General features: G+C 43.1%; 1 protein-coding gene across 7 annotated transcripts in view; it reads left to right on the top strand.

Moving 5' to 3' along the window:
* Positions 1 to 25491, top strand: part of PPP3CB (protein phosphatase 3 catalytic subunit beta) — a 95168-nt gene that overhangs the window by 38796 nt on the left and 30881 nt on the right. For 4 of the 7 annotated variants that reach the window (XM_044299235.1, XM_044299234.1, XM_044299229.1 and 1 more), the window contains exons 6-10: positions 12646 to 12785; positions 12871 to 12948; positions 13032 to 13126; positions 13729 to 13854; positions 14546 to 14623. In XM_044299235.1, the coding sequence (XP_044155170.1) occupies positions 12646 to 12785; positions 12871 to 12948; positions 13032 to 13126; positions 13729 to 13854; positions 14546 to 14623 (517 nt within the window). Of the gene's footprint in view, positions 1 to 12645; positions 12786 to 12870; positions 12949 to 13031; positions 13127 to 13728; positions 13855 to 14545; positions 14624 to 23312; positions 23340 to 25491 lie in introns of all 7 variants that reach the window. The other 3 variants (XM_044299232.1, XM_044299233.1, XM_044299228.1) reach the window with 1 other exon arrangement.

Genomic DNA, 25491 nt, shown 5'->3' with positions numbered 1-25491 from the left:
GGTTCATTGAATTTAATGGGTCTGCACTGCAATGCGGAGTGCACACGACTGGTGCCCGTATTTTGTGTTTACGGTCTGAAAACTGGGCAGGGCTGTCCCACAGTCATGTGAATGCGGTTATGTATCACTGCAGAAGCTATAGATATACTGTAAATTAAAGGGATTCTGTCACCTCTTTTTACACTATAGAGTTGCGGACATGCACGGCTAGATTGCCGCTAGCATGTCCGCAATATACTTGTCCCATATCTGAGTCGTTTTATTGAGTGTAAAACATTATTTTATATAATGTATATCGGCCTGGTAAGGAGCCCAAGGGGCTTCACTAACCGTTCTGGAGCACAGCTACGCTATATATGTAAATCGGCCTGGTAAGGAGCCCAAGGGGCTTCACTAACCGTTCTGGAGCACAGCTACGCTATATATGTAAATCGGCCTGGTAAGGAGCCCAAGGGGCTTCACTAACCGTTCTGGAGCACAGCTACGCTCCCCTGTGAAGGAGCCCAGCACCGCCTGTATCCAGGAATCTCCTCCTTGCTCACAAAGTTAGATCGCCATAATCTCGCGATGCGCAGTGCCAGCATAGTGTTCCTTCACTGTGCTGGCCTCAGGAAAGAAGTTTGCGCATCGCAAGATTACGGCCATCTGACTTCGTAAGCAAGGAGGAGATTCGTGGATACAGGCGGTGCTGGGCTCCAGAACTGTTAGTGAAGCCACTTGGGCTCCTTACCAGGCTGATTATCTATATCTATCTATCTATCTATCTATCTATCTATATATACATACATACTACAAAACACACCTTCTCATTCAAAGAGTTTTCTTTATTTTCATGACTATGAAAATTGTAGATTCACACTGAAGGCATCAAAACTATGAATTAACACATGTGGAATTATATACATAACAAAGTATGAAACAACTGAAAATATGTCATATTCTAGCTTTTTCAAAGTAGCCACCTTTTTTTTGATTACTGCTTTGCACACTCTTGGCATTCTCTTGATGAGCTTCAAGAGGTAGTCACCTGAAATGGTCTTCCAACAGTCTTGAAGGAGTTCCCAGAGATGCTTAGCACTTGTTGGCCCTTTTGCCTTCACTCTGCGGTCCAGCTCGCCCCAAACCATCTCGATTGGTTTCAGGTCCGGTGACTGTGGAGGCCAGGTCATCTGGCGCAGCACCCCATCACTCTCCTTCATGGTCAAATAGCCCTTACACAGCCTGGAGGTGTGTTTGGGGTCATTGTCCTGTTGAAAAATAAATGATGGTCCAACTAAACGCAAACCAGATGGAATAGCATGCCGCTGCAAGATGCTGTGGTAGCCCTGCTGGTTCAGTATGCCTTCAATTTTGAATAAATCCCCAACAGTGTCACCAGCAAAGCACCCCCACACCTCCTCCTCCACGCTTCACAGGGGGAACCAGGCATGTAGAGTCCATCCGTTCACCTTTTCTGAGTCACACAAATAAACAGCGGTTGGAACCAAAGATCTCAAATTTGGACTCAGACCAAAGCACAGATTTCCACTGGTCAAATGTCCATTCCTTGTGTTCTTTAGCCCAAACAAGTCTCTTCTGCTTGTTGCCTGTCCTTAGCAGTGGTTTCCTAGCAGATATTCTACCATGAAGGCCTGATTCACACAGTCTCCTCTTAAGGCCCCTTTCACACGAGCGAGTATTCCGCGCGGGTGCGATGCGTGAGTTGAACGCATTGCACCCGCACTGAATCCTGACCCATTCATTTCTATGGGGCTGTTCACATGAGCAGTGATTTTCACGCATCACTTATGCGTTGCGTGAAAATCGCAGCATGCTCCTCTTTGTGCGTTGCGGTGCGATAATCCACGCAACGCAGGCCCCATAGAAGTGAATGGGGGTGCGTGAAAATCGCAAGCATCCGCAAGCAAGTGCGGATGCGGTGCGATTTTCTCGCATGGGTTCGAGGTGACAGTCTATTCACTGTATTATTTTCCCTTATAACATGGTTATAAGGGAAAATAATAGCATTCTGACTACAGAATGCATAGTATAATAGTGCTGGAAGGGTTAAAAAAATAAAAAAGTTAACTCACCTTATCCTCTTGTTCGTGTAGTTCGTTCCCGGTCTGTAGTTTGCTAGTTGTGTGCTTGGGCTAAAGGACCTTTGATGACGTCAGATCACAAGCTCCATCACCATGGTGATGGACCATGTGATTGGAGCATGTGATCTGACGTAATCAAAGGTCCTTTAGCCCAAGCCCACAGCTAGCAAACTACAGACCGGGAACGAACTACGCGAACAAGAGGATAAGGTGAGTTAACTTTTTTATTTTTTTAACCCTTCCAGCACTATTATACTATGTATTCTGTAGTCAGAATGTTATTATTTTCCCTTATAACCATGTTATAAGGGAAAATAATACAATCTTCAGAACATCAATCCCAAGCTTTGGGTACCAAACATGCGCGATTTTTCTCACGCGAGTGCAAAACGCATGACAATGTTTTGCACTCGCGCTGAAAAATTGCGCATTTTCCCGCAACTCACCCGGCTCTTATCCGGGCAAAAAACATGACGCCCGTGTGAAAGAGGCCTAACAGTTGTTCTAGAGATGTGTCTGCTGCTAGAACTCTGTGTGGCATTGACCTGGTCTCTAATCTGAGCTGCTGTTAACCTGCGATTTCTGAGGCTGGTGACTCGGATCAACTTATCCTCCGCAGCAGAGGTGACTCTTGGTCTTCCTATCCTGTGGCGGTCCGCATGTCAGCCAGTTTCTTTGTCGCGCTTGATGGTTTTTGTGACTGCACTTGGGGATACTTTCAAAGTTTTCCCAATTTTTTTCGCACTGACTGACCTTCATTTCTTAAAGTAATGATGGTCACTCGTTTTTCTTTACTTAGCTGCTTTTTTCTTGCCATAATACAAATTCTAACAGTCTATTCAGTAGGACTATCAGCTGTGTATCCACCTGACTTCTCCAAAACGCAACTGATGGTCCCAACCCCATTTATAAGGCAAGAAATCCCACTTATTAAACCTGACAGGGCAGACCTGTGAAGTGAAAACCATTTCAGGTGACTACCTCTTGAAGCTCATCAAGAGAATGCCAAGAGTTTGCAAAGCAGTAATCAAAGCAAAAGGTGGCTACTTTGAAGAACCTAGAACAGTGATGGTGAACCTTCTAGAGACCGAGTGCCCAAACTGCAACCAAATACCGACTTATTTATCGCCAAGTGCCAACACAGCAATTTAACCTGAATACCAATATAGTATATCTTCCATGTACTTTATCATATAGCTATAATAGCTTAATATCCTACATTCAGTGTGCTGCCTGTGCTGTTCATAGTGCATCCTGTGCTGATGAATGGCAGGAAAAGTCTAAGGCATATTGGTACACCATAGACTTTTTCCAAGGCGCGGGTGCCCACAGAGAGGGCTCTGAGTGCCGCCTCTGGCACCCGTGCCATAGGTTTGCCATCACTGACCTAGAATATGACATATTTTCAGTTGTTTCATACTTTTTTGATACGTATATAATTCCACATGTGTTAATTCATAGTTTTGATGCCTTTAGTGTGAATCTACAATTTTCATAGTCGGGAAAATAAAGAAATTTCTTTGAATGAGAAGGGTGTGTCCAAACATCTGGTCTGTACTGTGTGTGTGTGTGTGTGTGTGTGTGTGTGTGTGTGTGTGTGTGTGTGTGTATGTGTATATATAATATTGTGGCAGCACCAATTCACAATTAGGATAGCGGGTGCTATGTCCAAGGTTGTCACTGCTTACCCATAAAAATGTAGACGAAAACGGACAGCACATCCAGTAGGAAAAAGTGGAAATTTATTGTGGCACAGTGAGGCGACGTTTTGAGCCGAAACGTCGCCTCACTGTGCCACTGGGGCTCAATAAATTTCCACTTTTTCCTACTGGATGTGCTGTCCGTTTTCGTGTATACAGGGAGTGCAGAATTATTAGGCAAGTTGTATTTTTGAGGATTAATTTTATTATTGAACAACCATGTTCTCAATGAACCCAAAAAAATCATTAATATCAAAGCTGAATAATTTTGGAAATAGTTTTTAGTTTGTTTTTAGTTTTAGCTATTTTAGGGGGATATCTGTGTGTGCAGGTGACTATTACTGTGCATAATTATTAGGCAACTTAACAAAAAACAAATATATACCCATTTCAATTATTTATTTTTACCAGTGAAACCAATATAACATCTCAACATTCACAAATATACATTTCTGACATTCAAAAACAAATCAGTGACCAATATAGCCACCTTTCTTTGCAAGGACACTCAAAAGCCTGCCATCCATGGATTCTGTCAGTGTTTTGATCTGTTCACCATCAACATTGCGTGCAGCAGCAGCCACAGCCTCCCAGACACTGTTCAGAGAGGTGTACTGTTTTCCCTCCTTGTAAATCTCACATTTGATGATGGACCACAGGTTCTCAATGGGGTTCAGATCAGGTGAACAAGGAGGCAATGTCATTAGATTTTCTTCTTTTATACCCTTTCTTGCCAGCCACGCTGTGGAGTACTTGGACGCGTGTGATGGAGCATTGTCCTGCATGAAAATCATGTTTTTCTTGAAGGATGCAGACTTCTTCCTGTGCCACTGCTTGAAGAAGGTGTCTTCCAGAAACTGGCAGTAGGACTGGGAGTTGAGCTTGACTCCATCCTCAACCCGAAAAGGCCCCACAAGCTCATCTTTGATGATACCAGCCCAAACCAGTACTCCACCTCCACCTTGCTGGCATCTGAGTCGGACTGGAGCTCTCTGCCCTTTACCAATCCAGCCACGGGCCCATCCATCTGGCCCATCAAGACTCACTCTCATTTCATCAGTCCATAAAACCTTAGAAAAATCAGTTTTGAGATATTTCTTGGCCCAGTCTTGACGTTTCAGCTTGTGTGTCTTGTTCAGTGGTGGTCGTCTTTCAGCCTTTCTTACCTTGGCCATGTCTCTGAGTATTGCACACCTTGTGCTTTTGGGCACTCCAGTGATGTTGCAGCTCTGAAATATGGCCAAACTGGTGGCAAGTGGCATCTTGGCAGCTGCACGCTTGACTTTTCTCAGTTCATGGGCAGTTATTTTGCGCCTTGGTTTTTCCACACGCTTCTTGCGACCCTGTTGACTATTTTGAATGAAACGCTTGATTGTTGGATGATCACGCTTCAGAAGCTTTGCAATTTTAAGAGTGCTGCATCCCTCTGCAAGATATCTCACTATTTTTGACTTTTCTGAGTCTGTCAAGTCCTTCTTTTGACCCATTTTGCCAAAGGAAAGGAAGTTGCCTAATAATTATGCACACCTGATATAGGGTGTTGATGTCATTAGACCACACCCCTTCTCATTACAGAGATGCACATCACCTAATATGCTTAATTGGTAGTAGGCTTTCGAGCCATATCTCTCATTTTTTACACTAAATAAAACCACTCGGATATGGGACAGGTATATGGCAGACATGCCAGCGGCGATCTAGCAGTGCATGTTCACATCTCTATAGGTCAAAAAGAGGTGACAGTATCCCTTTAACCCCTTAAGGACACAGCCTTATTTCACCTTAAGGACCAGGCCATTTTTTGCAAATCTGACCAGTGTCCCTTTAAGTGCTGATAACTTTAAAACTCTTTGACTTATCCAGGCCGTTCTGAGATTGTTTTTTCGTCACATATTGTACTTCATGACACTGGTAAAATGAAGTAAAAAAAACAATAGGTATTTTTTTATGCAAAAAAAATTAATTTACCAAAAAGTTGGAGAAATTTGCAAATTTCCAAGTTTCAATTTCTCTACTTCTGTAATACATAGTAATACCCCCAAAAATTGTGATGACTTTACATTCCCCATATGTCTACTTCATGTTTGGATCATTTTGGGAATGATATTTTATTTTTGGGGGATGTTACAAGGCTTAGAAGTTTAGAAGTAGAACTTTAAAAGCCAGACAAGACTGTATCTTTATTGCCCCGACTCTGCCGTTTCCAGAAACACCAAATATGTGTCCGTAAACTAATGTACGGCCACACAGCGGGGCATAGAGGGAAAGGTGCGCTGTTTGGTTTTTGGAGGGCTGATTTTTATGGACCGGTTTATTTACACCGTGTCATGTTTCAACCCCCCTGATGCACCCCTGGAGTAGAAACTCCCTAAAAGTGACCCCATTTTGGAAACGACAAGATAAGGGGGCATTTTTTTGGGGATTATTTTTAGGGTACATATGATTTTTGGTTGCTCTATATTAAATTTTTGTGAGGCAAGGTTAACAAAAATTGAAATTCTGAAATTTCATCTCAATTTGCAACTGTTGAGGAACACCTAAAGGGTTAATAAAGTTTGTATAATCAGTTTTGAATACCTTGAGGGGTGTAGTTTCTTAGATGGGTCACTTTTAGGGAGTTTTTACTCTAGGGGGCATCAGGGGGGGCTTCAAAAGGGATATGGTGTCAATAAAAAAGGCCATCAAAATCAGCCTTCCAGAAACCATGTCGGTCCTTTCCTTTTGCGGCCTCCCTTTTACTGATACAGCAGTTTACAACCACAATTGTGGCATTTTTGTAAACTGCAGTATCGGGGTAATAAAAAATATTAACTTTTGTTTGGTCGTTAACCCTTTTTTTGTTACCGGAAAAAAAATTGAAATGGAAAAGTGCCAAAAATAGCGGTTTTAGCAGTTTTTTTTTTTTTACCGTGTTAATCTGTGGGGTTAGGTCATGGGATATTTTTTATAGAGGAGATTCTTACGGATGCGGCGATACAATTATTTAGGTTTTTGACTATTTTCCTTTTTGATCCAAACATTTTTTTTGTATCTCTAAAGTCTATGTGTCATTTTTTTTTTTTTTTTTTTTATCCGATTATTTTATGTGGGGGCTCATTTTTTGCGGGATGAGCGGACGGTTTTATTGGCACTATTTTGGGGGCTATATGACTTTTTGATCGCTTGCTATTAAACTTTTTGTTATATCTATTTTTGCACTTTTTTTTTTTTTTTCCCTCCTGGACCGTGTTAATCTGTGCGGTTATGTCATGGGGTATTTTTATAGAGGAGATTATTACCGACGCGGCGATACCTAATATGTCTACTTTTAATAAATTATTTTAGTTTTTTTGGGTGTCTCAAGTCTGAGAACCAGTTTTTTTTAATCTGATGTCAGTGCTAAATTGGGATATAAATTTAGTACTCCATGGAAGTGTGATACTCCCTGAAGCAACCGTCAATGCAGAGGCCCGGATGATCGGGGCATGTGTCGCACTGAGTAGTGGTGTCCGTATCCCCCTCCTGCGACACACTCTGCACTATTTTTGGGTTCGTCCTTTCTTTCCAGTATAGGGGACCACACCTGGAAAGTGTTGGCCAGGGACGATCCGGGCGCCTACAGTTCCCGAGGTACTCCGGCCTGCTCTTTCCCGGTCCGAAAAGATCAGGGCCTTGAGGACTGCCTTATAGAACTGGAGGAATGTCTGTGTTGCCAGCGCTCCGGGACTGCACAAAAGAGTTGTACATGGCAACCTGCACCAAGTAGACCGCAACTTTTTTGTACCATGCCCGGGTTTTGCGCATGGCGTTATATGGCTTGAGGACTTGATCAGAGAGATCAACTCCTCCCATATACCGATTGTAGTCGACGATACAATCTGGCTTGAGGACCTTTGCCGCGGTACCTCTTACAGGGACGGGTGATGCCGTTACCATAAATTGTGGACAGCATTAGGACATCCCTCTTGTCCTTATACCTGACCAGCAACAGGTTTCCAGTGGTAAGGGCACGGGTCTCACCCCTGGGGATAGGTACCTGGAGGGGGTGGGCAGGGAGGCCGCATTGATTTTTTCCACACAGTCCCACAAGCGGACATGGCTCTGGCGGCAAGGGACTGGAACAAGGGGATACTGGTATAAAAGTTATCCACGTACAGGTGGTAACCCTTATCCAGCAGTGGGTACAGAAGGTCCTACACAAGTTTCCCGGTAACACCCAGAGTGGGGGGACATTCTGGGGGTTGAATCCGGGAATCTCGCCCCTCGTATACACAAAATTTGTAAGTGTACCCTGAGGTACTCTCACTAATTTTGTATAGCTTCAAGCCATACCTCGCCCGCTTGGAGGGCGCATACTGGCGAAAAATGAGTCTCCCCTTGAACGCAATGAGAGACTCATCAACCGCCACCTCCTTTCCAGGTACATAGGTCTCCATGAATTTGGCCCCAAAGTGATCGATGACCGGCCGTATCTTATACAGATGGTCATGGGCAGGATCACCTCGGGGGGGACATGCTGCATTATCGGAATAATGCAGACATTTCCGGATGGCCTCAAACCGGGAGCGTGTCATGGCCGTACTGTAAGGTGGAGTCTGGTATAGGACGTCCCCGCTCCAGTACAGCCTGACACTGGGTTTCTTGACCAGGCCCATATGCAGCACGAGGCCCGAAAATGTCCTCATTTCGGCTGCACTGACCGGCTTCCAGCCACTGGGCCTGGCCAAAAAGGAGCCCGGGTGTTGAGAGACGAACTGTTGGGCGTACAGGTTCGTCTGCTCCACCATCAGATTTACCAGTGGGTCACTGAAAAAATGACAAAAAAAGTCATATTCAGTGTAGCCCACTGAGGAAATCTGGATTCCTGATTGGCCTGCAAAATCAGGAATCACTGGCTTGTATCGCTCTTGGCTACATCAGACTAGTTCACCGGCAGGGTGCTCCGGTGGATTTAACTGGTGGGCCGGGAAACCTGTACGAGCCCCAGAGCTGCTCGTACTAGGCTGGGCCACGGGGTCCCTAACATGGCGGTCCCCTTGCTCCGCCTTGTGGCTCATCATCATCGCTAGATGATGAGGAGGATGCGGATGACAACAGGAATGTGGGGTCATCCTCGTCCTCACTGGGACTCAGAGGCAAGCAGGGCGTATGCCTCCTCGGCCGAGAACGTCCGGCGGGCCATAGTGGAGTGTGTGTCTGCATGTGTATGTGCGTGTGTGGAAATCTTTATTTGGTGTGCGTGTGTGTGGGGGCACGTGTGTTCACGAACTCACCCTAAGGCTGGGTTCACACCTGAGCGTTTTACAGCGCGTTCCTACGTGCTGTAAAACGCACAACAGGCAAGAACCAATGATTCCCTATGGGAATGGTTCTCACCTGGGCGTTTTACAGCGCGTACGATCGCGCTGTAAAACGCCCGACGCTAAAACAAGTGCTTGAGCTTTTTTTTGGGCGTTTGTCGCGCGTTCCCGCACATAGATATTCGGGAACGCGCGACAATGTGTGCACGCCTGTCTCTGTATGCGCGATTGTAAACGCCCGTACAATCGCGCATACAGAGCGCTCGTTTCAGAACGCTCAGGTCTGAACCCAGCGTAAAACTAACAGAAAAAAAATAATAATAATAATAAAAAAAGAGCAAAAAAATGTGAACAAAAAATAATAATTCAAAACCGCTGATCAACCGTCCGAAGTTGATCAGCGGTGGGGTGTGCGATGCGCTAACAGTGGCCGGACGCTAAAAGTGCTGGCCACAGTCAGCGTACACAAAAAAAAATAATAATACTGCACTAGGGATTATTGGATTTACCGATATTATCGGCCGATATTGAGGATTTTGAACGTTATCAGTATCTGCATCTATTTTGCCGATATTCCGATAGCGTATGGGGAACACAGATCGCGCTGCTGACAGCGCTCTCAGTGTTCCCCTTAGCAGCACAGGGGAGAAGGAAGCAGTGTCTCCTCCCCCTGTGCTGCCGCCAATGAGAGGAGGGAGGAGAAGAGAAGGGGAGGGGCTGTGGCCACTGCGCCACCAATGAAGCTTAATCTCTCATTTATTCATATACAGGAGGCGGGAGCTGGCTGCAGGATCACATAGCCGGCTCCCGACCTCTATGAGCGGTAGCTGCGATCTGCGGTAGTTAACCGCTCAGGTGCCGCGGATCGCAGCTATTGCTCATAGAGGTCGGGAGCCGGCTATGTGTTTCTGCAGCCAGCTTCCGCCTCCTGTATATGACATTGGTATTAGACAACCCCAGTATTAGACATTGGTTGCGCAGTGCGCCCCCCACCCCAGTATTAAAAACATTGGTGAGGATCCCCTCTCCCCTGCTCCTGGCTGTCATAGTAAGCTCCTGGCTGTCACAGTAAGCTCCATGCTGCTGTGTGCACAAAGCACAGAGCAGCAGGGACAGTGTGAGCTCCTATTCACCCTGATGGATCTCTATCAGGGTGAATAGGACAAGGGTTCTAGTCCCTAAGGGGGCTAAAAGTTAGTAAAAAAAAAAAAAAAAGTTACAAAATAAAAATAAAACACCAAGATATTAAGTATAAATGAAAAAGAAAGATTTACAACAAAAAAATACACATTAACAATAAACATTAATTTTCAGCAGATTTGTGTAGGAATTTTAATTTTTTTTTCAAAAATGAAAATTCCCAGAATATCGGTATAAATTATCGGCTATCGGCCTGAAAGTTCACAAATTATCGGTATCGGCCCTAAAAAAATCAATATCGGTCGATCCCTATCCTGCACCCCAAAAAAGGTGGGGGGGGGGGCAAGCGGCAGCACCCTGTGGGGTCTAGGGTCACACAGCTGTGCTGTGGACCCCAGACACCCTAACTTGGGGTGATGCAATAAAAGTTAACAAAACTAACTTTCCCTTTAGTTTCCCTGCCTAACCCAAACTTTCCCTATGCTTTCCCTAAGTACCTGATGGGAGGGTCCTGGGGCACAGATGGGGTCCTGGGGGCACAGACAGGACCCCCCGGCGCATTTGCCCCAGGTGCCAGCTTAATGATTTGAGCAGGCACGGGGCTCCGATTGCCACGCGGCGGTAATCGAAAATACACAGAGCGTACAGGTACGCCCTGTGTCCTTAAGTACCAGGACGTAAGGGCGTACCTGTACGCCCTATGTCCGGAAGAGGTTAAAGAGCCCAGAAATGTTGTCTCTAAGCTACCTAGCAAAACACGTTACATGCTGGTCACTATGAAATTCCAAAATGGAATGGGCTGTTTCCTTGGATTTGCGATTTGCTCTTGGATTTGCGATTTGCCTATAGAGTTCACTATTGGGGAAGGGGGGGGGGGGGGGAGAGAGAGGGAGAGAGAGAGAGAGAAAGTGTAGCTAAAAAAAAAAGCACACCAAACCTGACAAAAATACATGACTTTCATAACATTTCTTACAAACTAAAAAACACCTTGATAAAATGTAGCAATATGTCATTTTTCTACATATTTGCAGTTTTAGTATGTGTGTTTGTTTATTTTTTCTTGGTGCATTGTTTTTTCTGAAAACGGGCCAGCTTCAGATTGTCAGCTGAAACTTAAAGGGGCTATCCAATACTAAAAATGCCCCCCATATGCTGGGCCCCTCACAGGGAATATACTTTTCCTGCACTGCCGTTGTTGCTTCTCCCCGTGCCCGGATGAAAGCATCCGCTGGTGGGGAGGGGGGGTTGGGGTTCCCGTCCCTGCCTGCCATTGGCTTTTTCCCCCAAATCCCCAGTACCAAATGTTTTCATCCAGGCACAGGGAGAAGCAGCGGTGTGGGGACCAGGAGTGGGGTAAGTATATTCCCTGTGAGGGGCCTGGCATATAGGGGGGCAACTTTTAGTATTGGATAACCCCTTTAATGAGAAATTCAAAATGCAGGACACAAGGGGTGTGTGGGTTTTTTTTTTTTTTTTTGTCTACTGGCTTTCTTTTCCCTAATTGTTGCCATTTCTTTGTCTCTGACATTTTTTTTTTTTTTTTTAAAGATACAATGTTAAAGCAATGGTGTTTTTTCTGTGTTCTGTTTATTTTCTCAGTCAGCACCTCATCCAAATAGGAAAGGGCAACAGAAAAGAGAGCTTCAGCTCTCCAGTATACATGAGGGGAACTTTAGTCCACAAACATGCCTCTTTTTGATTTTCCAGAAGGTCTTCTCATGTCCTCACACAGGCCATTTCAACAATGCTAAAGTCTTTGAAATGGCGCTGTACTTTTAGTAAACTGTGGATACGTCATAGGGACAGTTGAACGGTTAAGATTGTGGGGGTCTCAGAGCTGAGAACCCCACAATCTCTAGAAAAAGGAGAGGGAAGGTCTCGCTTAGTCTATGGGCTGCATAACTCCCCTGCATAACCGAAACGGGACGGATCTGTTATGCAGGCCATAGACTTCTATTATGACCGAATGCCTCTAAAGGCATTCCGTCATAGAATTGCATTATGGTCCGTGCTAAATATGAAATTTGCTCATCTCTACTTCTGTCAAATCAAGTAGTGTCACTTTAAGGTTTAGATAGCATTTCTTGAGGACAAGATAAAAACATATCAAATTTGCAGTACAAAAGTTGGACCCTTGCTTGTGTAATTTCCGTTCTACATCTTACTGACGTCCAACGCTCATGTGGCGGGTGGATGCAGGGACAGTATGGCGCAGGACTAGGAGTTGACCAACAAGCCAGTAAAATGACAAGTAAAATCAAAACTAATGAACGTTAGAGCCAACATGCCCGTCCGGTGTGTAAGAAATGACATCCTTTTAGCTTGTATTTACCCCAAGCCATGTAGTCTATGGACCCTGACAATGTGTAATTGATCAATAATAATTTAATTGAAGAATTAATGCTTGATGTATTGTAACAAGCATGCATTCTGCTCTGGTTGTAGTTAGACCGGTTCAAAGAACCTCCAGCTTTTGGCCCTATGTGTGACTTGTTGTGGTCAGACCCTTCAGAAGATTTTGGTAACGAGAAGTCACAAGAACACTTCAGTCATAACACAGTCAGAGGATGCTCTTACTTTTATAGGTACGTGACTACTTTTAAATGTCTGAAGGCTGCACAAGCTGAACTGCATATCATACTGAGGTATCTCTTTGCTTATTGCTTCCAGTTACCCAGCCGTTTGTGAGTTTTTGTTGACTAACAACCTGCTGTCAATCATCAGAGCGCACGAAGCACAAGATGCTGGGTAAGACTACAATGCCATATATTGGAGGGGTTTTATTGATGTATTGGTCATTTCTTTTAAATCTCTTTTTATTTTTACTGCAGTTATCGAATGTACAGAAAAAGTCAGACTACGGGGTTTCCTTCGTTAATAACGATATTCTCAGCTCCTAACTACTTAGATGTCTATAATAATAAAGGTACGCTTATATATTTCTACATTTGTTTTAGTAATGTGTACAATTTTCCAAATGGTCTTGGGGTCCATTCACACGTCCGTATGTGTTTTTTAGATCCGCAAATTGCGGATCCGCAAAACACAGACACCGGCAATGCGCGTTCCGCATTTGGCAGACCGCACATCGCCGGCACTCTCATAGAAAATGCCTTTTCTTATCCGGAAGTGCGGATGCAGACAGCACATTGTGGACCCATTGAAAATGAATGGGTCCACACCTGTTCCGCAAAATTGCGGAACAGATGCGGACCCATTTTGCGGATGTGTGAATGGACTCTTAATGAGAGAAAAAAAGATAAGTGTCTTCATCAGCGCACCAGTAACACTGTACTACTTCCAGTCTTGTAACCAATCGATCCAGCATTATGTAGTGGCATTTGCTCCAAATATATATATATATATATATATATATATATATATATATATTTATTTATTTATTTATTTTTCTTCTCTATTGCTGGCTCCTGTCTGACAAATTAATGATACAAATCTAAAATTAAATGCTTTTTATGGTTAATTTTTAAGAGGTTACTGCCTCTAATGATTTTCCCACTCGCATTACAGCTGCTGTATTAAAATATGAAAATAATGTGATGAATATCCGACAGTTCAACTGCTCACCACACCCGTACTGGCTGCCAAACTTCATGGATGTCTTCACTTGGTCCTTGCCATTTGTGGGTGAAAAAGGTACAGCGCTGATTTCTGCATTAATAATCACGTTTTTAACATTTGTGTGGGACATGATGTTCTTGCCCTCCTTCCTCTACATCATTATGTACCAAGCCCCTTCTGGCCTGTTTTTGAATTAGAATATTATTATATATTTTTTTTTTAACTGTCTTGGCCTTCTGCATGTTCATAGTCATTGCAACGAATTCACTGCAACTGGTAACTCTCAAGATACTGTGGCATTTGCTTGGCACTGTTTGTAAAGAGGAAATGAATGACAATTAACGTTTTGGTTTAAAGAGCGCCTGTTGGCTCTCCTGACTTGGTTGATTAGTAAAAACATGTATTTCCCATGAAATAAAAATCTTGTCATGACTTCTTATAACTCTGCATTATGCCATTCCTCGGTTATTCCTTCTGGAGATTTGTGAATAAATTGATTGTTACTCTTGCCATTGTCAAAGGGGTTTGTCTATGCCGTCTGTCATTGTCAACAAGTAGTGGTTGCGTAGTGTCCGACTGTAGGGACACCCCCCCCCCCCCCTTTTGACAACAGTATTGGTACTATCCAGTTGTCAATTTGTTGCTTTCGAGGAGGAATAATTGAAGTGCACAAAGCAGAGTTCATCACAATAAAATAACGTTGGTATAATGTATTAAAAGCTTCCTTTACTACTTAGGCAGTTTACATTGTATCCTCTTTCAACAGTAACAGAGATGCTTGTGAATGTTCTGAGTATTTGCTCAGATGATGAGTTAATGACTGAAGGAGAAGACCAATTTGACGGTAGGAACTTTGTCATATTCCTAGTTGATTATTTATTTAACTTTTTTTTTTTTTTTTTTCAAAGGAGCCTTTCTGTCTTGTGTTGCAAATTCTCATCATATAAAACAAAACTGTAACCATGAAAAAAGGGCGTCCCTGATAATCACATTAGCATTTATTGTGCAGGTGGAGTTTGCCTGGAGTCTAACATTTCAACCCAATAGAAAATCATGAGACATTCATTCTCTGGTGTCTGTGTCAGTTTGTGAATAGAATGAAAACTTCGGTTGAAGAGAGAATTTTCAAAAACATGTCATTTAGTTATATCAGAATATCACCGCATTGGGAGTATGTGATCTGAGAATTCTTTACACTGTAAACGAGCAGACTCCTTCATTTTATGATAGGTGGGGGAATTCTAACCTCTGGGCCCCTTACCCATTCTGAGAATGACAGGACACAGCGCGAGTTTACCGCTCCGTCAGGTGTCTGGGTCCTAGCTGTGCAGGAAAAACGGGGAAAATCTTAGTGATGGAGTGTTTTGGCGTTAACCTGAAAGGGTTTTTGTTAAAGAGGTTTTCTGACATTTTAATATTGATGACTTATCCTCAGGATAGGTAATCAGTATCTGATCCTGGGGGTCCTACACCGGGGACCCCTGCGAATCAGCTGTTCGGCAGTGGGGTTTGCAGTAGCGCCGTGGCCTTCTCTCTGTTCTTCATTTCTCCCATACCACCAGACCTGATGACAGGCACGGTGGAGAGGAGTAGGCATACTACTTTCTCCACAATGCACATTTCAAGTCATTCCCCTCTTTTGAGGTTCTTACCATTAGACTCTTCCATCCATTCCCCCGAGAGTTGCAGTTGTCTATCGTCCCCCAGGCTCCTCCACCAATTTCTGGATCACTTTGCAGCTTGGCTTCCTCCCTTCCTATATTCTGAATCACCAACTCTTATTATTTTAATATCCCCATTGATGATCCTACCTCCCCATCAGCCGCTTACTTTCTTTCTGTAACCTCCTCTCTTGGCCTATCTTAACTTACTTCCTCTGCCACGCTTGAACAGGGCAATATACTTGATCTAGTCTTCTTCCGTCATAGCTCAGTCTCAAACTTTAGTAACTTATCCTTCCACTTTCTGACCACAATCTTCTTTCATTTACCATAAAGACCTGTCACTTTTCTCATGGCAATCCTACTTTTCACACTTGCAGAAACCTACACAACATTAAACACCAGCAACGTATTAACACCCTACAATTAGCTCTTACCCCAATAACTTCCCTTCCCGGTCCAGACTTGGCTGCCAATCATTACAACCAGACCCTCAAACCCACCCTAGATGAAGTTGCCCCGATATCAATCTGTCCCTCCCGACATAGAACACGGCAACCCTGGTTCACATCTGAAACACGTTTTCTCCAGAGCTGCTCCAGATGTGCAGAACTCTTATGGAAAAAATTGCGAATATCAGCAGACTTTCTCTCCTCTTTTGACCCTATAACAGAGGAAGAAGTCTCCAGGCTTCTCTCTTCTTCTCGACCCAGCCAATTTTTTTACCTCTCTCTCTTCTGGTATCTTTCCCTCCTCTTTCCAACACTCTATTATCACCCCACTACTAAAGAAACCATCTCTTGACCCGACCTGTTTCTAACCTCCCCTTCATCCCTAAACTCATTGACTGTCTTGTCTACTCTCGCTTAATAAGCTATCTCTCTGCAAACTCTCTTCTTGACCCCTTACAATTAGGGTTGTTTCGGGTATCAAAATTTCAAAACCCAATCGATACTTTTTTTCGATACTAGGCTACGCTACTGCGCAGTCTAGTATCTCCTCTTATGAGAGAACATGGCGCTTGGCGCCTTCTATGTTCTATCCGGCCAGACAGTGGAGAAGGAGGGAGGGAATCCCTCCCTCCTATGACACGGCCGCCACTGAGCCCAATGAAGCAAGCAGGCTCTGAAGCTGCCCGCACCACTGCCACCAATGAATGTGTGGCTAATTAAAGCAGGAGGCGGGGCGGGGGAGGTAATAAACTTATGTGCCGTCTGAGCTAGTGAGCTCTGCGAACGGCAGCCTCCTCCTCCTGAGTGGTTTGTGTCCTCCCCAGCATCAGCCCGAGCCCCAGAGCCAAGCAGCCAGCATAGCAGGTACCCGGCCTGGCCCCTGCGCCACCAATGATAATTAACCTTTAATACAGATACAGGAGGCGGGTGTCGGCGGCAGAATCGCATAGTCGGCACCTGAGGGTTAGCTGGCAATGATTGCAGTGCCGTGTCAGAGGCCAGTACCCGCCTCCTGTATCTGTATTAAAGGTTAATTATCATTAATTATCGGATCGGTTACCTTGGCAGCCAGGGCGCTACTGAAGCCCTGGCTGCCATGGTAATCTACCTGCTGCTGTGTGTACTGTGCACAGGGCAGCAGGAAGAGTGCGAGTCCGAATAACCCTAACAGAGCTCTATCGGGTGAATAGGACAAGGGATTAAAATATCCCAGGTTCTAGCCCCTAAGTGGGGGAAATAGTTATTAAATAAAAAGTAAAAAAAACAAACAAAAAAAAAAGCCAAAATATTAAGTATAAATCGCCCCCTTTCCCAATTTTACATATATAATAAATAAACATATTACACATTGCCACGTCTGAAAAGTCCAAACTATCAAAATATAAAAAAAATCTCTTATGTGGTTAACGCCATAACAGAAAAATAAATAAACCCGCGACTTGCAGTCCCCCCCCGTCCCCCCCAAAAAAATAGGATGGGTCTGTTCGATTATGGGCCGGACGTTCCATAAAATGCGGAATGCACGCTGCTTTTTTGGCGTTTTATTTTTTTTCTGCATGGTAGAGTATCGCAATACTTTATGGTATCGAAACCGAATCAAAATTTTGGTATCGCAACAACCCTACTTGCAATCTGCCTTTCGCCCTCTTCACTGTACAGAAACTGCCCTTACTAAAATGTCTAACGATCTAACAGCAAAAAGAAATGGTGATTATTCTCTACTGATTCTGCTGGATCTCTCTGCAGCATTTGATACCGTAGACCATAAACTCCTCCTGACCATGCTCCACTCAATTGGCCTTAGGCCCCTTTCACATGAGTGAGTTTTCTGCGTGGGTGCAATGCGTGACGTGAACGCATAGCACCTGCACTGAATCTTGACCAATTCATTTCAATGGGTCTGTGTACATGAGCGTTTTTTTTTTTTTTTTTTTTTTTTTTTTTTTTCACGCATCAGTTCCGCGTTGTGTGAAAAACGCAGCATGTTCTATATTGCAGCCCTGGCCCCATAGAAGTGAATGGGGCGTCAATGAAAAACGCATTGCATCCGCAAGCAAATGCTGATGCAATGCGTTTTTCACTGATGGTTGCTAAGAGATGTTGTTTGTAAACCTTCCGTTTTTTATCATGCGCGTGAAAAACAGATCAAAACGCATTGCACCTGCGCGGAAAAAACAACTGAACGCAATCGCAGACAAAACTGACTGAACTTGCTTGCAAAATGGTGCGAGTTTCACTGAACACATCTGGACCTAATCCTTCACGCTCGTGTGAAAGGGGCCTTAAGATCATTGCTCTCACTTGGTTCTCTCCCTATCTCTCTGGCCGCTACTTTAGTGCATCATTCGTTGGCTTTTCTCCTCTTCCTCGTGATGTCGGCGTTCCTCAGGGCTCAGTACTAGGTCCTCTACTCTTCTCCCTCTATACAGCCCCTGATCGGACAGACTAGCAGTAGATTTGGCTTTCGATACCATCTCTATGCTGACGACACCCAACTATACACTTCATCCCCTGACATCACCCCTGCTTTACTCCAAAACGCCAGTAATTGTCTGACAGCTGTCTCTAACATCATGTCCTCTCAAAAACTGAACTTCTTGTCTTTCCCCCATCTACTAACCCACCTAGACTTGATATTTCAATTTCGGTCTGCAGCACTATCATAACTCCTATGCAACATGCCTGCTGTCTTGGGGCCACGTTTGACTCTGATCTTTCCTTTGTTCATCAATATTTAATCACTTGCACGCTGTTGTCATCTGCACCTCAAGCATATCGCCAGAATCCGCCCTTTTCTTAGGGTGGAAACGGCAAAAACTCTTGTTGCCTTGATTCATTCTCGTCTTGACTACTGCAACGCATTACTAATCGGTCTCCCTCTCACTAAACTCTCCCTCCTTCAGTCTGTCCTAAATGCTGCAGCCAGGCTCATCTATCCATCCAACCGCTACACTGATGCTACGTGCCTTAAAAACACATCTTTTCAGGCAGGCTTATCAAGCTACCCAAACTGACTATTCGCACCAACTCCTCTGGCCTAAACTCGATCCTCTAGCAGTTCTAAACCCGAAGCTGATCGTCCGTCACCAATCCTGTCAGTTCAATAATGGCTCAAATCCTACTTATCACAATCAACTACCTTATGTGTCACCCCCAATTCCTCATAGATTGTAAGCTCTTGCGAACAGGGCCCTGACTCCTAGTGTTTCAGTTGTATATTAGCCAGTTACTTTTGTTTTGTACATGAACCCTATGAATTTTTAAAGCGATGTGGAATATTTTGGCGCTATATAAATAAATATTATTATTTTCCTAAGCCAGTGACGTCCTGTTCACCGTTCACGTGGCCTAGGAGCAACAACACCAAGCACAACCGCGATACTATGTACGACACGGTGCTTAGTGAGTTTTGAGAAGGCAGCTGTGCTTACGGGAGCATCGGTGCCTTCTCAAAACATCTGATTGACCGGGGTCTCGAGTGTCAGATCCCCACTGATGAGACACAGATGACCTATCCTGAGAATAGGTCATCAGTATGAAAATCTCAGAAAACCCTTTTACTTCAAGGCTAATTTTTAGACTTTTATCATTGGAGTCAAGGGTCTGTCAATGGTGCCCCCCAACAATCACTGAAAGTAATGGTTGCTATTGGACCTGGGAGTCTAATAGTGGCCCCCAGGTCTCTCATGTATTCATGCCTATTTAGACCATGACGGATTCAGAGTTTAATAGAATTCCTGTCAGTATAGAACTGATAGACGTAATAGACTGCAGTATATTGCAGTGTGGAATATCAGTGATCAAGCTCCTAAAAATGAGACTAAAAAAATTAGAAAGTTAAAGTTTCCCCCCATAAAAAGCTGTATTATGTGAATTATTATATAATGATCCCTTTCTTCATCCCAGCAAAAAATGGATTAAAGTAGTGGAAATTAAATAGGTCAGCAGGGCCAACTGGAATATGGTAGAAATTAAAGGGAGAAATTTATTGGAACACACGGTCCCCACATCTTCATCAGACTATATTAGGTGTATTGCCTGATTGTAATGTGATTTCCACATTGAAACTTTTAGCTGTGTTATTTATAAATTTTATAGGTTTGTTGCGCTGTGTCCTTTTCTCCTCTTCCTAGTGTTCAAAGCAGCTTTAAAGTTATCGAATAGTCGTATAAACCCCCGAAATGGTACCAATAAAAAATGTCAACTTCCCTCGTAAAAAATAAGCCCTTACACAGTTGCGTCTATAAGAAAATAAAAATAGTTATGGCTCTTAGAGTATGGCAACCTAGAAACTATATTTTTTCTTTTTTTAGAAAAGTATTTTTGTTAGGCAAGTAGTAGTAAAACCTAAAAACAAAAAAAATTCACTTTTTGCTTTTCTGTACTTCGCTGTGCTCACAGAAGCTCCTGGCAGCTTTCCAAGCACATTGTATAGCGTCTGTGCTGGGTATTGCGGCTCCGCCCCATCCATATCAATGGGACTAAGCTGCACCATGGCCACGTGACCAATGTACAGTCCCATCCAGATCAATGGGACTAAGCTGCACCATGGCCACGTAACCAATGTACAGTGTTATCAAATGGCCTAGGAAGAGAGTTGGCCTCTTCTAACAGCTGAACAGTGGGGGTCCTAGGTGTCGGACCCCCACTGATCTGATATTGATGACCCCATTAATATAAATTCCCGGATAACCCCTTATGTCTTTTCAAATGAGATTATAAAAAAAAAGTGCTTGAGCCGCAAGGCCTGGTCTGTCAGGGAACCGTGAGGGTCCCAGCTCATAGAACTCCCTCTGTGTAATCTGCCTTATGACGAAATGACTTTGATATAACATGAAGCAACATATGAGTAGATCGTGCTGTAGAAGTACAAAATAATTTTCAAGAAATTGTAGTATTGTTGTAAACGATCCCTCTTACTCATTTCCTTTTGTAATGTAGATAAAATGGAAATAAGATATTCAAAACCTGCTTTTAGTTTTCTTTCTGTTAAGATCCATTGTACTAGATCTAAAAGTTTCAGGAATAGAAGTGTCTTCCACTGTTGCTGCTTCTGGTCTCTGCTGAATGAAATTCCATGCATAGGAAATATGGTAACAAAATAGAAGTGCTATGTCCCCATAGCTGATATCGCAGGAGCTTAGTAGCCAATATAGCCAGGCATGTGTTCTCTGTGTTCACAGCGGCCACAAGTTTGGGGCTGTGTTCTTGAGACAGATGCGGGTTCTAAAGACGAGACCTGAACATGTCAGATATTTATAGCATTTCCTGTTGAATACCCCTTTTAGGTTTCTTTTGTTTGGCAGCTAAAAATTTAAAATGAAAGTCTGCTTGAAGGTGTCGACCCCGATATATTGATTTGCCTGCACAGGACTCCTCCAATGGAGACCTTATGTACAAGCCCAGAAGCTGCAGTAGTGGAGACCCCTCCCGTAGGCTCTTGTCACATCACATTCAGAGCCTGTGTTTAGTATGTACGTGGGAAAAGCTGCTGGCATATATCGGCCTACTACAGGCCAAAAGGCCTTGGTTGGATGCTGTATGGATACATTCATATAATTTTTTTTATTTTTCTTCTGTATGAAATTATCGTAGTAGATTACACTAATATACTATAATAAATAAATAAACCACCAGGGGTCAATTATCGGGACTGGCTTTCCTACACCAGTCTTGATATCCCCTGTGCTGCCAGAGTATGCTCTTAATTGACTAGGAGGAGAAGGTCACCCAGTCCGTGCTTAGATTTGAAATCATTGCCAACTTGTTACAGGTGTAAATTTCCATAATCATTATTGGCAGTAAATGATGGTAAATGCACCAATGGCCCCTTCCATGCCATCTTGTAAACACCACTTGAATTGAGGGACAATAGCGTATAAAAACTGCAAACCAACATTTTAAGACGCACTACAGAAATACGGAACAGGGCCAATGTAAACCACCCCAGCCATGTAGTGGTATTTCCCTTTTTTTTTTTTTTCTTCTCTTCTCTTCGTCATGGACTTCTCTACATTGTATAGAGGCTGTGCCTGGTATCTGAAGCTGAGCCCCATTCACTTCTATGGGGCTGACCTGACACCCCTCTGATGTGCCTGGCTCTGAATGTGATGTGAACAGAACCTCAAGTCTTAGCCATAGAATAACAATAATGATTACTGTCCTCACATATAAACTGATCTGTTACATCCACAGTTAGAACGATGTTTCCTTAATTTCTGAATTAATTTCCCACAACTATTTAATTTCCGTTTTTTGTTGCCCATTACACAATTGTATAATTCACAAGTGTCAAGTGTAAAGGTTTTGTTTGTGATGTCCTTTCTTTTGGAATCCTCCTTTTATGCCATCAGTATTTGGGTCTTTATTTTTTAACTTTTTATTTTTATGAAGAAGGGGAGAATGTGATCATTATGCTATTCCCGTTTTTCCGCTATACTGTAACTAGCTAAACCTCTGTCTAAACTTCGGATCATGGTATAAATCTATGTGCCCAGGCTAATCTGCCGAACTGTAGAGTGAATCGGCGTTCATTCTGATAGATATAGAAAACTGTTGAAAAATGTCTTCAGCTGGATTTCGTTTCTCATGGCGAACCAGTGCCTGAGATGCCGTATGCGGTTCAGCCCCTTTCTGTCTGTAATACATTCCCACTTTTTTGGTACAGTATTGTAAACCACAAATGCCTGCTTGACTTGCTGTGCTGGAGTATTATGCATATCCTATTCCCTTGTGCTACCACCTTTTGCTTATCCGCTTTGTGATCATTGTACTGTTATCTGCATTCTCCATGTTAAGCCATTGAAGAGGTATTTGCATCGTTAGAAATGATAGTAAGCATTTCATCACAGCACAGGAGCCTTTTCCTTTCCATCACTTATGCCCCACAGTATATTGTTTTTCCCCATGCAGTCTGCCCTCTACTGTTACATATTACAATAGCAGGCAAGTGACGCAGGATGGTTGACAGAAACACACTGGGTGCCATCTTTTTATTTTTTTATTTTTTTGTAAATATTATCCCGTGATCCGAAATCTTGTGCTGCTGATGGCATGTTAAGTTCTTAACCTTATACTGCCTCCATAGCTGTACTTTTATTAGATATTGTCCACTTAACCCCACTGCTAAAGTCTACCGACATGTATAACAGCACGTTGATGGCTCAGTGGCCATAGAGGGGTTAATTACCTAAAGATACTTGTTGTCCTGCATCAAACACAAATTTGTATATTTTTGCCACCGTTATCAAGAGTCCCAGAGTTGCAGCTTTCCTCTTCCTTTTTTTCTTCCTTTATTTTTTGCCAGTCCACCCTCATTCTTGCTGCTGCCGAGTAAAATATCTTTTTTTTATTTTTATTTGTCTCACTCACCTATTTCTTCATCATTCACTTCCTTTTTTTCTGGACTCTCCATCTGAAGAACGACTCATATATGGCAATAGAAAAGGTACAGACCAGACAGAGCACCATTGTTTTGAAATATGACTTTCCAATTTTTTTGAAGTTGCTACACGACACCTTAAAATGTTACATGTCAGTTATTACGTGTAGCATATTTTTTGTTTCCTTTTCTTCCTTAATTTTTTTAAAAAAAATTCCCTAACTCGCTCACACTTTTTTACTGCGAGCATTTGGATATTATTTGCGTTTTGCATCATCAGAAGTCATATTCCTAGACATCTGTCTTTCTGTGCATGGCATTTTCTCTTCTGTGTTTTCTTTCCATTCCTTCCATTCGTAGAGTCCATCCTCTTTGTTCGTATATCTAACATTCCGTATCGATGGACCTGCATGACTGGGGGACTTTTTTCATCTGTGTGTGTTTCTGCTTCATGGTTTTAGTCCTTGCCATTTTTTTTCCTTTGACATTTCTGCATGTGATGTGTTTTCAGACAATACTTTCCCTTTATTTAGATTGTTGTTTGTGAGATTCTGGGGAGGGAGACTGAATGTGTTGCTGCTATGTTAAAGGGGTTGTCCAGGCTACAGATACAGTATTGATGACCTATTAGATTAGGTAATCCTTATAAGATCTGTGGGGGTCCGGCACTGGGCACCCCCACCAATCAGCTGTGGCAGTAGCCTTGGTGCCGGAAACTGTACTACAGTGTGTGGAGCAGGAAGCAGACGGCTCTGTACACAGTGGGCCAGATTTATCATTACACTTACATCTTACTCCACTTTTACAGATGTCCAAAGTCACTTTTGGCTAAGTCCTCTTTATTAATTGTCCTTTAATACTGTGATAAATGTGGTTTGACGGTAGCAGTTTATCCTTCAGTAAGCGGCTTTACAAAAGTCGCACGTCTTTACAAAAAAGTTGCATAAGATAAGCACTGGAGTGAAATTGCGCAATTTTTTTGTGACTTTTTATATTGTCGCAATAGTAAATCTGTCTAGAGGTTCATTTACATAAGAAAACACGCCCACTTTCAGAAAACTGGCGAGCATGGCGCAGAGCCAATAAGTCGCACATTTTTGTGCAGTTTTAGCGATTGCACAAACATTTGCGACTTTTTTACTCCATTATTTTGACTTGAGCTAATGATAAATCTGGCCCTGGGTCGTTTCGAGCTACAGTACCCCGGCACAGCCACTACACAGCGTATGGATCTGTCTGCTTCCAGCTCATGCCCTGTATAATCCCCTGCGCTTGCGGCTGCTGTAAACAGCTGATCGGTGGGGTGTTGGAGGAGAAGTTATCAATATCTGTAGCCCAGACAACCCCTTATAGAGAACCTGTCAGCACAAAATGCTAAGTATTCTGCAGGCAGCATGTTATAGAGCAGGAGGCGCTGAGCAGATATATCGTTTTGTGGGAAACTATTCTGTAAAACTTGTAATTTTATTAATTTATAGCTCTTCTTTTCTTAACATAAAGGGTTATTCCAGTTATATAACATTATTCCCTATCCACAGCATAGGGTATAACTATGAGATGAGTTAGTCCTACTGCTGAGACCGAACAGGCGTGGAGCCCACAGGGTGGTATTAAGTTAAAGATATAAATGTGTAAATTACAAGTTTTTCTGAATCTTTTTCTGTAAAATTCTGTATCAATCTGCTCAGCTCCTCCTGCTCTGTAACACGCTGCCTGCAGATTGCATTGTATTTTGTAGTGACAGGTCCTCGTTCAGCTCTGCTCACATCTGCATTGGAGGTACCGATCAGAGCCTCTGGTGAACACTAGTGCTGCATGCTGCTCTATTATTACTGGTAAAATCAGATCCCTGCAAGCACCATTGTAAGTCCGTGTGGGCCGCCTGCTCCAATGGTGTCCATTGTGTGACTGATCTGTCACACCTTTAATTCCGTTTTTCTTCTGCTTTGATGGCACAGGAAAACTGAATTTCTAATGCAGATGTGAACTCAGCCTAAAGATAAGTAATGTAAGTGTTTTATACAGTATGTTATTAATATAGACACCTGTAGCCAAATGTATCATTGTTCTTTTCAGTTATCTAGAGATTTGCTTTTTGCTCCTATTCTAGTCGAAAAATAAGACCTAGATCTATGTGGTTTTTTTTTTGTTTGTTTTTCCTTTGCAGCTTTTTAAATGTGTTTTTATAGAGTTAATGGAGGGCCTATGTGTCCATAGT

The sequence above is a fragment of the Bufo gargarizans genome, chromosome 6, assembly GCF_014858855.1.
Source record: "Bufo gargarizans isolate SCDJY-AF-19 chromosome 6, ASM1485885v1, whole genome shotgun sequence".
Classification (NCBI taxonomy): domain Eukaryota; kingdom Metazoa; phylum Chordata; class Amphibia; order Anura; family Bufonidae; genus Bufo; species Bufo gargarizans.
This window is presented reverse-complemented; position numbering and strand designations above follow the sequence as displayed.